General features: G+C 48.5%; 1 protein-coding gene across 1 annotated transcript in view; it reads right to left on the bottom strand.

Annotated features, from left to right (window-relative positions):
- Nucleotides 1-2752: 2752 nt before the first annotated feature.
- Nucleotides 2753-16500, bottom strand: part of KLF9 (KLF transcription factor 9) — a 36367-nt gene continuing 22619 nt past the window's right edge. The window contains exon 2 of the mRNA XM_075560552.1: nt 2753-6259. Coding sequence (XP_075416667.1) covers nt 6030-6259 — 230 coding nt within the window. The 3' untranslated portion in view covers nt 2753-6029. The remainder of the gene's footprint in view (nt 6260-16500) is intronic.

Raw genomic sequence — 16500 nt, 5'->3', positions numbered from 1 at the left:
TCCTATCCCATTATCAAGCCCAATTCCATCTGCTACTGTTCACTTCTTTCCATCGCTATTGGCACCCAGGTCCATGCGGTCATCATCTCCCGTCTCGGCAAAATAACAGTCTTTTTGGTCAGTTCCAGGCTTCCATCTTTGGCCCTCTAAAATCCTGTGTCCTGACAGCATCCAGAAAGAGAATCTGATCTCATTCTTCTGGTTTAAGTTCTCCAATGGACTCTCTGTGCCCTTAGAATCAAATGCTTACACCCTGTCAAAGCCTACAAGACAAGACCCTCATGATGTAGCCCCTGCAAAATGCCCCCCTCCTTTTCTCATCCTCTCCCCAAAGTTCTAGCCACCCAGCCCTCCTGTGGCTCCTCCACACCCCTGATGGCCCTGCTGGCATGCTTCTCTCCTGTGCTCTCCCCACCCACTTGGCATCTAGGCAAGGCTGGCTCCTCCTTGGTATTTGAGACCCAGCTTCAATGTTTAACCCTTGCCAGGGAGACCTCTCTGACCGCTCAGTCTAAATTGGCCTCTTCCTGTGTCCCAGAATCATTTTCATGTCACTCTGATTTTTTTTCAAAGAAGGTTTATCACTATCTGGAAGTATATGGGCCACTTGCATGCGACCTTGTTCACTATGTGTTCTCCCCACCAGCCCGTGAAATCCTTGAAGGCAGGGACCCTGCTTGCTTTATTCCTTTGACCTTTCCATCCTCTGTGGCCCTAACAGGTGTTCGACAGAATCTGTTGTGGTAGTTGAAGGATTCCATGTCAATTAGATGCTCTTGGTTAGGGGCGGAGTCAAGCCTGTCAACTAAGTAGCAGCTTCAGGACACCTGTTGGTGGGGGCGGGGAGGGCCTCTGGGAACTGCATCTCTCTCTCTCTGCCACTTCACCTTCATCTTTACAGAGCCTTTGTTGGGACTCTGTGTCTGCCTCCTGGGGTGGCCCCATGTGGGCTTCCTGCCCTCTCCCCTCCCCCGAGAGCTGTGGGTACCCTGCTGTGCTTCCATTGGCTTTGGACCCCGTGACTGCACTCATCAGCTGGCCTGTGACCCCGCTTCCTGCTTCCCCCGAGTCGCTGGCCTGCATCTCAGTCTGAGGAGGGCCCACTTAGCATCGACCCCACAGACTGGAGTCGGACGGTGCTGGGGCTCCTTCTGGATGTCAAGTGGCCTCCTGACAGAAAGTTCTTTCTTGTACAGAGATGAGTGTCAGTGGTCCGTTTCTCTGGACAACCCGGCCTAACCCATCTGTCAAGTGCGTTTCACACTTGCCAACTCTACAATGCCCTGATGCAGGCAGACAAACGGAGGGCTGGATTTGGCGGATCCGGATTTAAATACCGTCTATGCCACTGGCTAGACTTTGGCCTCAATTTACTCACCTAAACACATCGCACAAAGCTATTGTAAGGATTAAATGACTGAAGATCAAAAGGAAAAAAGGCCAAAGTAATAATTGACCAGTATATGCCCCAAACCCATTGTTTTCCAGTGAATTCTGACTTCCCTCCCTCTCACTGCCAGCAAATCAATTCTGACTCATAGTGACCTTGTAACACCGTGGTTTCCGAGACTGTAAATCTTTATGGGACCTCATCTTTCTCCCATGGAGCAACTGGTGGTTTTGAACTGCTGACTTTGAGGCTGCAGCCCAATTTATAATCCACGGTGCCACCAGGGTTTCTTAATTCTGACTCAAGACAGTGACAACAGAGTAGAGCTGTCCTATGGGATTTCCAACACTGTCAATGTTTAACACAGAAGACAGTGTCATCTTTCTCCCTCAGGGTAGTTGATGGGTTTGAACTAACAACCTTTAGGTTAGCAGCCCAATGCTGAACCCATCTTGCCATTAGGCTCTTAAAGATATTGTAGTGTCAGAAGTGGGATTTGGTTACCATACTTCTCTCTTCTGAGACCATAATCTCCAACCAGAGGAAGTATAACTTGAATCTGGCACCTTAGACACCACTCAGTCACAATACAAGGACCAACCCCCAAATCAAGATAACAACAGTTCGCTATTTATCTATACATAGCACACACACACACACACACACACACACACACATGTTCATCTTCACTTGGGTTATTGTGTCTATGGCTTTGCCTTTAATGGTGGTTCTCAAACTTTCACACAGTTCCTTATGTTGTGGTGACCCCCCAACCATAAAATTATTTTTCTTACTGCTTCATCACTGTCATTTTGCTACTGTTATGAATCAGGGAACCCCTTTGAAAGTGTTGTTTGACCCCGAAAGGGATCGTGACCCACAGGTTGAGAGCTGCTGCTCTAAGCCCTCAGTCTATGTGCTCTTACCAATAATAACAGCAAAATGTATGTCTCTAACATGTTCTGACTAGTGCCTGCTGTACCCCCATACAGTTATAAGCCTTATAAAGTTCTCTATATGATTTACCTGGAAGTAAAAATACCCCCCTCAGGCACAATATGGTGGTTTCAGTTTGCCCTCCCTGACACCAATGTCTTCAAAGGTCTGGGCATAATAAATGCCCGCAGGCTATTCAAATGTTGCACAGATTGAAAGGCATAGCATAAAACTATCTTTGAAAAAAAAAAACACAACCCATCTATTTTTTTCCACAACCCATCTTTGAGCTGAGCATAAAAATCGTGAACAGAGGTTAAAGTAAGGCTTCCAGTTTGGTAAAACGCCCCTCCACACATCCATACCCCTCCACACACACCCTTACAGGCACAAAAGGGTCGGAACGATTCCATCTTTAATCATTTATTATTTTTATTTGGACAACATATATACATATGTACAAAATACCTTCTGTCAGAATCCTCTTTTATAATTTCATTTGATTTACAAAAACTGGACAGCAAAATAACTTAGGTTACTAGTACTGTACAAAAATAAAACTGATTAAACAGTTGTAAAGATCAGTATCTTACAGTGTTACAGATCACTCTGTTGTGAAAGGACAGCTCAGTCTATCCAGAGTGATGGGCACTGTGCTAAATCTACCTGCAAACTGACAATTATTCGGTTTCTGTAATTATAACTACTAGATATAAGTCTCAAAAGAAGCAAGATGTGGAGCTAGACCTTCAAGCCTGCACATCGTTCCACAACGGTGAATGAAGGGCTTTCTTCTTCCCTAACCAAGGAGAGGAGTTATCTTAACTCTAAAACTATTAAATTTTCCAGAATATGACAACTACTGACAGTATTAGATAAAACAATGCTTCTCTCTCTTTTTAAACACCTGCGATAGATAGTCTTTCAGAAATTCAGTTTGGTTAAAAAAGTAAACAAAAATTACTATCCTGCATTTGGATTTTTTATAAGTTAAATCCATGGTCTTTTTAATATAAAAAGTAATTGCTCCATAGTTTTAGTGTTCAATGAACTCTAGGAGTTCTATTTGAACCATAGATCCTGATAGAGTAAATCTAATTAGAATGCTGGTTCCTGTTTGGTGACGTTTTAAAACAGGATTTATCACAAAGAATAAAAAGCCTTGAGTTTATACGTTACATTACCATAACGTATGCGAGAATATCAAATGTGTGTTTCTCAACAACTTGTAAAGGCAAGTAGCAACTTTTTTGGGAGATAAATTGTGCATTATCTTTTTTAACAAGTTGTTGCATTTATAATCCAACTAAGTGCTCAACAAAAGCCTCATAGATTTACTCCTGATACTGTAAAGATTGTCTTTCACCTACTTTGCTTTGTTTTTTTCTTCCTTTTTTTTTTTTGTCCTGTGAGGGTAAGATGAGTTTATACAAGTTAGCAAGTTGCTAGGCAACCACAAACTCCTCACTCACTAAAAGGCAGCATGCTGAGTATCCCAAGCAGAACCATTCCATGAGTTCAGTAAGGAATAGGCGGCCCACCTATTTCGTATGGAAGAACAGATGTCCTTAAAACTTATTTTGGACACAGAAATGAAAATTTGGTTTAAAATAAGCGTTTCAAAAATCTGAAACAGAGGTAGAAAGTGTTCTTTATTTTCCTGACATGTTTTCCCACGAGAAAACACTTTCCTTTTTATTCCCTGGACTGCTCCCAGTCCCTAATGTTAGCGGCGGTTCTTTACAGAACCACGAGTACAGCTACATTGGTTTAAAAGAAGAAATAAAAAGACCGTGCTAGTGATGGCTGTTGTATTAGGAGCCGGAGTCCGCCGTGCGAGACCCGTGCCTGGTTCCAGGAGCCCACACTGATTCTGAAACGAGCATGTATTTGTCAGGTGAAATAATGAGTCCACTTATAGGTAGGCACCTGCGTTCACACGACATAGCACATGCATAAACTCGAGAGTGCCCGAGCTCCCTGTTTAAATGACCAGATAAAATCGCCCGAACGCATGATTTCTGAAGAGGAAAAACGAAACGAAACGAAACCAAAAAATATATATGTAAACATTTCCCCCACGGTCACTGCTGACTCCCCTCATTTGAGGTTGTTTTTTTGTTGTTGTTGCTGTTGTTTGTTTCCTTCACGATGAAAACTTACTTTTTCTGGCCAGCGAGAGGCCAAAGTCAGTTCTCAGGTAAATGGCGTATGATGGATGTAGCAGTGGTTTACAGCCCCACAGACACGTAGACACCGAGTGATGAGACTGCCGATGGCACAGCGTACAGCGACGTGACGTGCTCTCAGCACCTGCATCCCGTGCGCCTGCCTTCTCCGAGAGCGGCGATGCACCGCGGCCTCCTGGGGGAACCGCCCTGGTTGTCTCCGCCGCGGTCCGCTCTGGCAGCGCGCGATTTTCTTCTCACATTGCTGTTTGCATAACTCTTGCACCTGTTAGTGGGGGGTTTGTAGGAACGTGGAAAGACCGCCAGCAAACCTGCCCTCACCCCACCCTACCCCACCCCCCCGAAAGAAAGAGTTATTTCCAGAGCCCATTCCGCACGCATCCCAATAAAACCCAGCAGGGTAACAGCCCTGCGCCCTTTTAGTGGCATTACGGTACAAGATAAACCGGAAGAAGAAAAAAAATTCGGAAAATTCGAAAGTTAATAGAGTTAAAATCGTTTGTTCTTTGTTGTTGTTTGAAACACTACCCTCCTCCTTCAGCATCTGCGATGTGAATTCTGCCGTCCCCTCTCTGCCATGATTTCGCAGGGAAACCTGTATACTGTAAAAAAAGAGAAAAGCGTCTTTTAACACGGTGCCAAGCAGGATGGCTGCTTTTATCCGTTAAGCGGCGTGTATTCCCCGTCTCCATCCTCTGCATCAGAAAACGAAAGTGCGGCGTATGCTCCAGAAGTACAATTCATACAAAGCGAGGGTTGGGAGTTCTGTCCTAAGGTAACTGTCCGCAGGTGGGGCGGGAGCAGCCGGCAGTCAGACTGCGTCCCGTGGCCGAGAAGGAACTTCCTGTTGGTGGCCGCTGCAGGTCTTTAGGGGAGAGCTCATGCTGGAGTAGATGTGCTCTTCCTTGCACCAAGGCAGGTGTGCTGTGGCGTTTTCTTCTTCATGTGATTTCGGAGAGTGGGAACCGAAGCACACGCCTCGTTACAGCTAAAGGTAAGAAAACAAGTCGGAGGGACAGCAAGCATGAAAGGGTCCAGGCGAGCTGCGTGATAACCACGGGCCAGCTTACCCAGTCCGACGTATGTACACCAGGGTCGGTCTTCGAACCCCACGGCAGTCTTGGCTGTGTCCCCCGCCCTCCCGCCCCACCCCCGCGCCCCCAGGAAAATAAAGACAAGGAAAACAAACGAAAACGGACCAAGACCGAAAAAAGAAAACAGCCTCCGCCTTCCCTCCTCCAGTCAGAGACGGGCTCAGAGCGGCGCCTCTGCAAGGCGGCCAGAGTTGACCTTGATCTTAGGCTACCATGTGCTTTGAAAAAACAATGCAGGGAGAGGAAAATCAGGATTATTGACCAAAGAGCCGTGACTTCCTGTGCGTCAGTCAGGGTGCCTCTTAGTTTCCACCGGGCCGTAGTGTCCACGTTGTCCGTCTGTTTCCTGGGAATAGGTTTATCTTTTCGGGGTCCATCGCTCCCTGGCACCCTGGGGAAGGGGTGGGGTGGGGTAGCACCTCACAAGGGGCTGGCCAGCGCCTTTTTCGACCGCTTGATCATGCTGGGGTGGAACTCGGTGTGACGCCGCGCGTGCTTGGTGAGGTGGTCGCTCCGCATGAAGCGCTTCTCGCAGAGCGGGCAGCGGAACTGCTTCTCCCCGGTGTGGGTCCTGTAGTGGCGCGTCAGCTCGTCGGAGCGCGAGAACTTTTTAAGGCAGTCTGGCCAGGTGCAGGGGAAGGGCCGTTCACCTGAGGGGGAAGGAAGACAGGAGACCATTGGAAGAACGCTTCAAAAACCAGTCCGCAGAAAGGAAAGCAAAACAGGACCTTCCCCCACCCCCAAACGCACACCCCCATCCTGAGCGGCACCCGCAGTCCCCCCACCCACACCCCCATCCTGAGCGCCACCCGCAGTCCACCCACCCCCACCCCCATCCTGAGCGCCACCCGCAGTCCACCCACCCCCACCCACACACCTATACTGAGCGACACCCGCAGTCCACCCACCCCCACCCACACACCCATCCTGAGCGGCACCGCAGTCCACCCCCACCCCCACCCCCACCCCTATCCTGAGTGCCACCCTAGTCCACCATCCCCGGTTTTATTTTTTGCACTTGTCCGTGGCTAACTTTGCAGGTAGCCGCCCATGTGCCACGCTGCCACAGCACCCCTTCCGGCCCTCTGGGGCACACACGCCTGGGGACTGGGCCACCGGCCTCTGTCTGGCCAAGGGGAAAGGCAGGGAGCCCCCAGAGCTTGGTTTTCTCTTAAGCATCTTGGTCATCCATGCTCTTTTATTGATGTGAAACCTGCCTATCTGTGAAGGCCATATTTTAAGTCAGATTGTCTTCTCGCTAAAAATAATCCTGTTCCCTCTGTCACATGGCAATCCTTTAAATATCTGAAGACAGCTCTCTGTGGCTTCCTCTAATCGCCCCCCCCTAAACACAACAATCCCCGTCTTCTCCATCCTTCTCAGAAAATGAAAACCAATATACAGCAAAACGATCAGCACAGACGTGCTGGTTCGGCCCTAGGAGCTTCACGGACATCACCTCAGCCTCTCCTGGGGTGCTCCTCAAAGCGGCCCATTGCTCAGATGTGGAAACAGAGGCCTGAGGTGGGGCTGCCTGCCTGCCCCAGGTCTCACAGCTAGAGAAGGGGTAGAAGCAGGAACTGGGCCCCATCTACCCCTCCAGGGCCAAGTGGACCTCCCTTTCTTGGATTGTTTCCAAATCCCGCCCCATTCTGACCATTGTCCTTGGATTGGCTCTCTGAAGCATCTCACTGAAGATGCTGCTAAGTCCTGCCCACCTCAAATGACCTGGTCAGCTCCACCCCAGGGGCCCCTGTCACCAGGACCAGAAGTGAGGGTGGTGGCCGGGGAAGGCTGGAGGTGTGAATGCAGTGGGCAGGCTCCCCTTGGGAGTGACTGCCCGCCCCTCCTCCCAGCCACTCACACCTTTCCAAGCACAGCTCAAAGCAGCTGCTTCATAGACTCAGGACACACCCACTCCTCATTTCCGCCCAACTCTAAGATGCTCCTCTGATAGGTGTGAGGAGAGCATTCTTTTCTCACCCCTGTTTTCACCTGCCTGGACCCCAGACAGCCTCGCGGAGCCTGGGTGCTGCCCAGCTCGGTGCATCTGAGTCACGCAAGAATCATTCCTCCTTTTCCCCTGGGGGTTCTCCCGCCTTGTACCAACGAGATGTTCGGATTATGATGGCGATAAAACAAGCTCCGGCCCCTTAGTGAACAACGTCTACACGACTATGGTTGTATTTGCTGCTTCCTGGCAGTCCTCGTGGTGTGGTGCTCATGAGTTAGGATGCTAACTGCAAGGTCAACAGTTCCACACCACCAGCTGCTCCCAAGGAGAAACACGAGGCTTTCTGCTCCGGTAAAGAGTTACAATCTCAGAAACCCAAAGGGGCAGTTCTGTCTGGCTTATAGGGTAGCTATTAAGTCAGAATCGACTCGGTGGCTGTGAGTTTCTCTGCTTGTTTTTGAAGCAGCTCCAGCGAGCGCAGCACCTAGCATAACCCTCTTGTTCTGGTGGGAAAGCCAAGGCGGGCAAAACAAATTTGGGGGCAACATATTGCCCTGATGCAGCTCTGAGTTGAAGCAGCAACGAGCCCATGAAGGCTGGGCCTGAGCCAAGGTCGGGTAAAGGTTAGGGTAAGCGCTGCATTCGGGCATTCAAAGCCCTTGACCTCCCCCCCTACACACACACACACACACACACACAACCACCACCACCCCGCCACCACCAAAAAAATCCTCAACAATGACATGGAGTCAATAACTACTTTTTGCAAATTCGATTGGATCATACAGCCCTTCTCTGAGAAAAAGTAGAAATGCAAGGTGCCAACCAGGCTGAGCTTTCCCAGGCAAGGACAGGGTCACGTATGACTGTGCTAATCATACTGCCAAGCATTGAGTAAATGCTCACACGTTAAACATGTATATGGGGTTTGTTCATTTGTAGGTCACACATACGAACCAAAGCCTGCTTAGAAATTACAAGATGACTGGGGAAACGTCTGGCCCATTCTAGAATCAGACTGCTGGTAAGCCTTCTCTAATTCCAATGACGTGTCTAAGAAAGGAGTGTTTTAAATATGTTGTGGTCATGGTAATTATTTTTTCATGTATTTTTTTTACGCACTCCTGCACCGGTCTCTGTTTGTCATCTTGTGGTGGCTGGCATGCTGCTATGAAGCTGGAAGCGGCGCCACCAGTGTTTCAAACACCAGCACGGGCACTCATGAAAGATTGCTTTCAGCAGAGCTTCTAGTCTAAGACGGACTAGGAAAAAAGGCCTGGTGATCTATTTCTGAAGCTCACCCATGAAAACCCTTATGGATCACAAAAGAAATTTGTCCCGAATCACCGGCAAGATGAGCCCCCTAAATTGAGAAGCACGAGTATACCAGTCCTCCTAAAGATGGCGCAGGGCTGGGCACCATTCTGTTCTTGGCTTGACCCCAACTAACCGACACAAAAAGGCACAGAGCACCCCCCACCACCACCACCCAGCCCTTTTCAGAGCCTGCTCTTCTTGGCTGTGGCGATGTGCATGTGAGGAACCCAAGAACATGCTGTTTTTCTCCGTGCTTGTTAGGACAAAAACCCATCCGAGGTGGTTTTCCTGGGGTAGCGGTCATGCGGGCGAGCGTGCTCGCAGGCACACGCATTGTCTCTTTCAAGTGAGTCATGAGAGAAGCCTAATTTCTTTGAGTGGCTCTATGTCCACCATGGGAAAAAGCGGGGGGGGGGGGAACAGGAGACTACTTTGCTGTGTGCTAAGATTAGAAAGGAAGTCAGGCGCGCCTTCTGTTTTCAGAAGATAGCTTCGGAGATGTGATCGTGGAAGCCTGAGGCAGCCACATGGATGGGAAAACGACGGGGCACGAGTGCTTATGATGGACGTCCATTCCCGGGGGAACCAGGGTCTGTTTGCAATGATGGCGACACCCTCTTGACTGCCTTCAGGGTTGTCACTGTGGGATTGTTCCCAGTGCTTCGAATCCAGACACTGTCACCGACCCAGCATCCTTATCACACACAGAGTCTGGGTTAAAACAGAGGTCCGGCAGCCTTTGGTGGGCGTGGATAACTATTCTACTTCCGCTTACATGGATCCCAAGCACTTGAAAATGACCTGCTCCAAACAGAAGCTTGTGTAAAAGCCCCCTGGATCTACCTGATTCTCCTGGGACCCTCTGGGAACGCCTTTAGGAGTTTTTGCGCACTGACTAAATCAAGGGGAAGCTGTTGCTTACAGGCCCAATCTGGCCTGCTACCTGCTACGTTAAGGCCCACACACTGAGGCTGGCTTCTCCCATCTTACGTCTGTTTTTCTCTAATGGCTAGGGGAAAAAAAGAGAGAGAGAGAAATAACTCAGGATATGAGAAGATGAAAAAAACCACATGGAATTCAAATTCCCATGTCCATAAATAAAGTTTCCTTGGAAGACAGCCAGACCCCTTCACTTTTTCACTGTCCGAGGTTGCTTCCCCACTCTAATAGCAGAGACCACGACAACCGTGACAGAGACTGTATGCCCCATGACACCTAAACTAGTTACTGCCTGAGCCCTGATCAGTGTCAGAGACTTGACCTTCTACCTGGTGTGCCCCCGAGTTTAGACATTTGGATGTCTACAGGAGCCAGGTAAGAAATCAAGATGAAGAGGTCAGGTGCATTCGCTCATGGGTACGGGTGGATGCGTAGCCCAGTGGAGAGCGTCTTTCTCCCTTGGGCACTGACAAGACTTTGTGCTGGTCAAGCGTGTGTGTCTGCAGGTGGGGCTCTGCTTCCAGGACTGCAGGCAGGCCGCGTACTGTGAGAGAGCCCAGGGTGTTAGCTCATGCTGCCAGGCCTGGTGTGAGCTCCCAGCGAGTTGATGGATGCACAGTGGGACAAAAGGCTGCCAGGTCTTGCGCTAGCACCATGGTTGGTGGGGGAATTGAGCCCATTGGAATCCATAGGGTTTCACTGGCTGGTTTGGGGACGTGAATTGCCAGGCATTTCTCCCGTGCCCCTCTTAGTCTGGGAACTCCGCTGAGACCTGATCGGCATCACGGCCACAATGCAAGCCTCCAGGGCGCACGGGTGATGGCTGCACATGAGGGGCACTGAGTGGAGATCGATCCTGGGACTCCCTCAGACAGGGAGAGCATTCCATAAATGGATGTGTTTGGCGCCTCTGAAAGTGTGGGATGGGGCGAAAGGGACAGAGGGCTCCCACGCACGTGAAGAACAGACTTTCAAGGACGAAGGGGAGGACAGAGGTGGTTGTCAGGAGAGGCCTAATACAGGACGGCTGTGGGTCGGAAGTGACTCAGTGGCTGGGGCAGTCTGACAGCTAGAGAGGCGGGGACTCATCCTCCATCCGACACCCAGGGCAGACCCACGCCAGGCCCGTTGCATCCTGAGCTCCCTGGGAGAACAGTCACAATCCTTCTACCAAGCTAATCAGATGGCAGAGCGACTCTCAGTGAAAGGGTCTTTGAACTTGTCTTTAGTATTAAAGACAGTCCCCATCCTCTGAGGAGGGAAGAGGTGGAGAGAGGGAGGGAGGGAGAGAGCGGTGTATCAGTGCTTTATTTCTGGCCTTCACAGGAAAACACACCCAGAGGCGGTGACGCAATCAACCCAGCTTTACTGGAGCCAAGCTGTTAAACAGCACAGTGTCTCTGAGCACCTATTATGTAGACACCACTCCCCTCCCCTTTCGGCGACAAACTAAGCACCTCTCGCTGACAGACTCCGCTCAAGAGTATAAAATAGACTTGATCCAAGAGGCTGCTGAACACAGCCCCACATGTGCAAAAGATGCTCTCTGCAGAGACTGGCTTGGTCTTCTGAAGCCTGGTGGGCCTGCCATGGGTTCAGGAGAAGCAGAGCGCGCCTGTGATAGGGCGAGGTAGCTGACCGTACAGCAGCAGAGGCATCTTGTAGCGTGTGCAAAGAGCCTGCACTCTGACTGGAGCACCTGAAGGGTCCAAATGTTTGCTCGCTCAGGTGCTGACCAACAAACAGGCTGGTGTTCTGAAGTCACCGCCAAAGCGCCTCTGAAGAAAGGCCTGGAAATCTACTCCTGAGAAATCAGCCACTGACAACGCTGAGGAGGAGGACGAGGAGGACAATCGTGTGGAGCGTGGGCCCGATCACCTCCATGAACAACTGCCATGAGACCAGAAGGACTGGTCGGTGCCCAGCTGAAGAGTTTGATCCAAGATTCCATATAAGAATCCTAACCAAAAGGGAGAACACACAGAACAGAATTCCAAGTTTGTAGAGACTCCATACTTCCTGGAATTCTGAATGGTGGCTGCACCTCTGACATGATTGCCTGACATTTAGTTAAACACGGAGCCCCACATATCTCCGGATGTCTTCTTTAAAACCCACCCACGGGTTAGCGTCAGTGGCACGGGGGTCAGCCTTGTCCAGCATGCTCTGTCAGGGGAAAAGAGGGAGCTGTCAACTCCCCTACAAATCTAGAGCCTCAGAAATTCGACGGAGCAGATTTCCTCTGCCCTACAGAGGATCCATGGAGGTGGGTCTTTTGGTCTCGGTGGATGGGATCCACTTGTCAAGGGCAACTCAGTGATCAGCTAAGATCCCTAAGGGGCAGTGAGTGCAGGCATAAATGCATGCTACTGGGGAGGGACGACACAGAGGAAGAGGACAAGAACAGTGACCAACTCAGGGTGTCATCAGTGTGGTCACATGGTACCCGCCGAGCTGGTGGATGGGTGGATGCCCTGTTGGGTTTATCCTCAACAACCAGATGAATACAGCTACATAGTAACACCACTGGAAGGGACTAGCTTCCCAAGGCTTCCGTAGACCTAAAAACCACCCTAAACCAAAATTTTATTCCAAGAAAAAATAAAAGGAAAGAAAATAAAAAAACCCGAGGGAAGCGCAGTTTCCTTCTAACGCCAAGACCCCTGGGTGACGGCGCACGCAGCCTGGTGACTTTTCTCCTGAGTTGATGCCCTAAAATGAGGCAGGGCAAGAGGGCGAGTGAAGCCTGCTCACTGGATTCACTCAGCAATTCTCCAGGCGGGCCTGGGCCTGGGACAGGCTGTCACTGCTCAGACACTCCCTGCCCCTGAGTCCATTCCAACTCCCAGCAGCCCCCGGGGCAGAACAGAGCTTGCCTGTCTCCTCTTTCTCCCAGGGAGAGGCTGCTGAGTTCAAACCACTGCCCTGGTGGCTAGCAGCGCTGTGTGCATAACCCACGCCACCTCTCCCCCCATCTCCCAGGGTTCCCTGTGCTCAGATGCTGCCTCCTTGCTGCCTGGTTGTTCTCTTCCCCTCCTCTGTTCAAGGGAAGGGCCTGGGCAGTCTCGCCGTGGAGGCAGGAAGGTTAAAAGAACAAAATCTAAGGCTTCCATGGCTTATAACAAAAGGCCTGCGCTAGCGCTCTGGTAAAAACAAATCCACGCGAACGAGACATCCCTTTCAGAACAAAATAGAACAGTAAAAGTGCCAGTTAAGAGCCATGGCTTTCACAAGTGTACACTGCTGCTTGAGAAAAACACAATGTTTTTTGATTGCAATAAAGCATCGAGGATTCCACAGATAAAAGGCTAATTTGCTATAAAACAATCCTATCAATATTATTCTCCATGTTCACACACACGTTACACATGCTTCCCTGCCTTGATAGATGCAAAATGGCATTTCATAAAATTCCCTGTCTATCCCTAAGAAGAGTGCTTAGGAAAATAGGACAATTCCTTAACAAGATGAAAACATACTGCTCTGAGCTCTTCCACCAGCAAGTTCAAAAATAAAATCCAAGTAGCATTCCCACTAACGTCAAGCTCAAAGTGTGGATGGACAACTGTCTTCATCACTGAGGATCTTTTATATTTTTCAAGAAATGTGATTAGCAAATGCAATTACATAATGACAAGTAAGCGATGGGAAGGAGCAGTGAAATAATAATCGTGTGCTGTAACTTTAGACTTGAGAAATCCAAGATAAATCACTCAACTATTGATAGCGATTGAAAATACCCTCATAGTTGTATGGACGCAAGCACACACACAGCCCTCACTTATTGACATGGTCGTCTTCCCACGAGTGGGCCACTAAGTGAACACTGGTGTTACGCATAAAAGGAAGATGACCACATGAGATCATAAAATGGAGGATGATGACATCATTACTTAATTGCCAACACACATTCCTTCCACAGCTGGGCATCAGGACCCAGCAGAGATGATACACACTCTACCTGCCCACCTGGGCACTCATTACTCTGTTGCCAGTGTTGCATTGTTAACATGCGGATTACTTACTAATGTTGCAAATGTGAAATGTCGGATAATGAGATGGTCACTAAGTGAGGAGTAGTGTATCTGAATGTGTGTCCCTGGTGGGGCAGTGATTACGAGTTGGGCTGCGATTTGCATGGCCAACAGCTCAAAACCTGAAGACTTGGCTTCCCACTCCTGTCAACGGTTCCAGTCTTGGAAATCCACAGGGGATTTGCCTTGAGCCAGCATTGACTTGCTGACGCTGAGTTATGTTTGGTTTGGTGTGTGTGTGTACATACATATACATCTGGTACCTACAAAGGGGCTTCAAAAAGGTCACAAAAATGGAATCAAAACATAATGAAATATTTCTATGAATTTTAAAAACATGCACATATACATTACATATGCATATGTATACATATAAGGTTATACACACACAATCTAAAGTTTCAAAGTGTTGATGGAAAAATTTCATTATCTTTTAATTCCATTTTCCATACACTTTTGAAAGCCCTCTTGTATATATAGAGAGAGATAGATAGATAGATAGATAGATGTACCTATATTTGAGTGGATATGTCTGTATCTGCAAACTACAACCAGTCAGGATAAACCTGATAAAATTCATGACCTGCTGGAAGAAAGCTATTAAACAGTGATGCAAAAGAAAATGAGTAGATGGAAGGTTTCCCATGTTCTTGGATGGTAAGATCGACGATGTACTACTGGCAACACTGTACAAATGAAATCTATGAAATTAACACACCCCAACGGAATTTTTTTCTTCAACTTGACAAAATTATTCTAGAATTCTTCTGGAAGAATAAACATGCCTGTCTTGCCAAGAAATTTTCACAAAAGAACAATAATAAGTGAGCACTTGCAATACCAGTTATTAAAATGTATGAATAAACCTGCAATAATTAAGATCGTGAATACCAGTGCAGGAGAAGACAGATCAGGGGAACAGCATAGAGTCTGAAATAACCCCCAAAGTTTATGAGGTATTTCCAATGAAGGAGGAGGAAAATGTTTTATTCAAGAAATAACATAGCCTCGGGTTAAAGGAACCCTGGGAGTGGGCTGTTAAGCACAGGTTCAAACTCACCAGCAGCTCTACAGAAGGAAAAGTGAGGCTGCCTGCTTGCTGCATTAAGATGTAAAGTCTTAAATAGAAAGCAAATGTTTTGAAAATGATGATGGCAACAAATGTACAAATGTGCTTGATACAATGGATGGATGGATTGTGATAAGAGTCGTACGAGCCCCCAATAAAATGATTTTTTTAAAAAAAGAGATAAAGTCTTGAAAACCCCAAAGGAGAAGTTCTACTCTGCTGTGTAGTGCCACTCTGAGACAGCATTGACTCGATGGCAGTGAGTCATTTGGTTAAAAACATAATAAATCTGGATCCCTCCCTTCATAAATTCCAGTGGGCTTTATGTACCCTGCAGGAGCTACAGCTTGAAAGGTGGTAAAAGAGCATGTCAATAATTTCAGAACCCTGAGGTGAGGAGGGAAAGACCTGCTAACCATGAAGCCAAGGGCAGAAAGCTTCACGATGGACACCTTTGGATATGTGTGAACATGAAACTCTTGCATGGCAAACATACATTCGTTAAAAGGAGGACCACGGAATGCACGGACTGATAAAGGAGATTGAAGCAGATGACAAAAGGTCAAAATATGTAACACAAAGCACACTTGTCAAACGTCGGTGTCCATGCAGCCACCGTGCTTGTTTAAAATGCACCAGATTGCTGGTAGAAGGAGCCCGTGGTGTGATGGGTTATGCCATTGGGCTGCTAATTGCAAGGTCAGTAGTTGGAAATCACCAGCCCCTCTGTGGAAGAAAGAGGAGGCTTTCTGTCCCCATAACGATTTTATAGCCTGGGGAACCCAAAGGGGCAGTTCTAGGGTAATAGGGTCCCTGTGAGTCAGAATGGACCAGATGGCAGTGAGAAACCTGGCACTGCTGCCAGGAAGTTAGACTCAAGCAGTTTCTAAGAGTACGGCAGAGAAGGGGTAAGACTGTGTGCCACGGAAGGCAGGAAACCTTCGAGACCAGGAAAACACAGGGCAGTCTTTTGAGTTCTGGCTCTCACAGGTCCCACTGGATAGTGAAGCGCGAAGATGCCAGGTATACACATGGTGGGAAATGCAAGGGCTCATCCGCTGATGTGTGTGATAGTTAACTGAGAGGAATAAAATTGGAAAAAACAAGTACACAGTACGACGTGATTATCCGTGAATGAGAGGATTAAGCGTAACCTCCTCCTGTAATTGCCCGTATGCTCTAACTTGTACCCGTGAGCACTGAGTCCTTCTGTGGGGAAAATAAGTCAGAGCGGGAGGAGGGGTGAGGGTGGGGAGCCATTTTCCTATTCTAACAGCAGGTCAACGAGAGGAAAGAAAACAATGAGCGCACCTGAGTCTTACATTGTTCTATGGGTGGAATTACATGGTTCTAGTGATGGAATGATCAAGGTGATATGTTCCATGGGGTCGCATCTATTTCCGATGGCACACTTGTTGGGAGCCTCCAGGTGTCCAAGACCGAAGAAAAGATTCGATCTGTTTCCTTCTGAAATGAGTTGTTAGGAAGACAGCAACTTCCCGAAGACACGACAGCCGTCTTCTCATTGCTCCCCTTACTTTTCCCATATGTGAAAGGGAAATGGCCCTGCGAGAACAG

Source organism: Tenrec ecaudatus, chromosome 10, assembly GCF_050624435.1.
Source record: "Tenrec ecaudatus isolate mTenEca1 chromosome 10, mTenEca1.hap1, whole genome shotgun sequence".
Lineage (NCBI taxonomy): Eukaryota > Metazoa > Chordata > Mammalia > Afrosoricida > Tenrecidae > Tenrec > Tenrec ecaudatus.
Note: the sequence above shows the minus strand (reverse complement) of the source record. Positions and strands in the feature narration are given on the sequence as shown.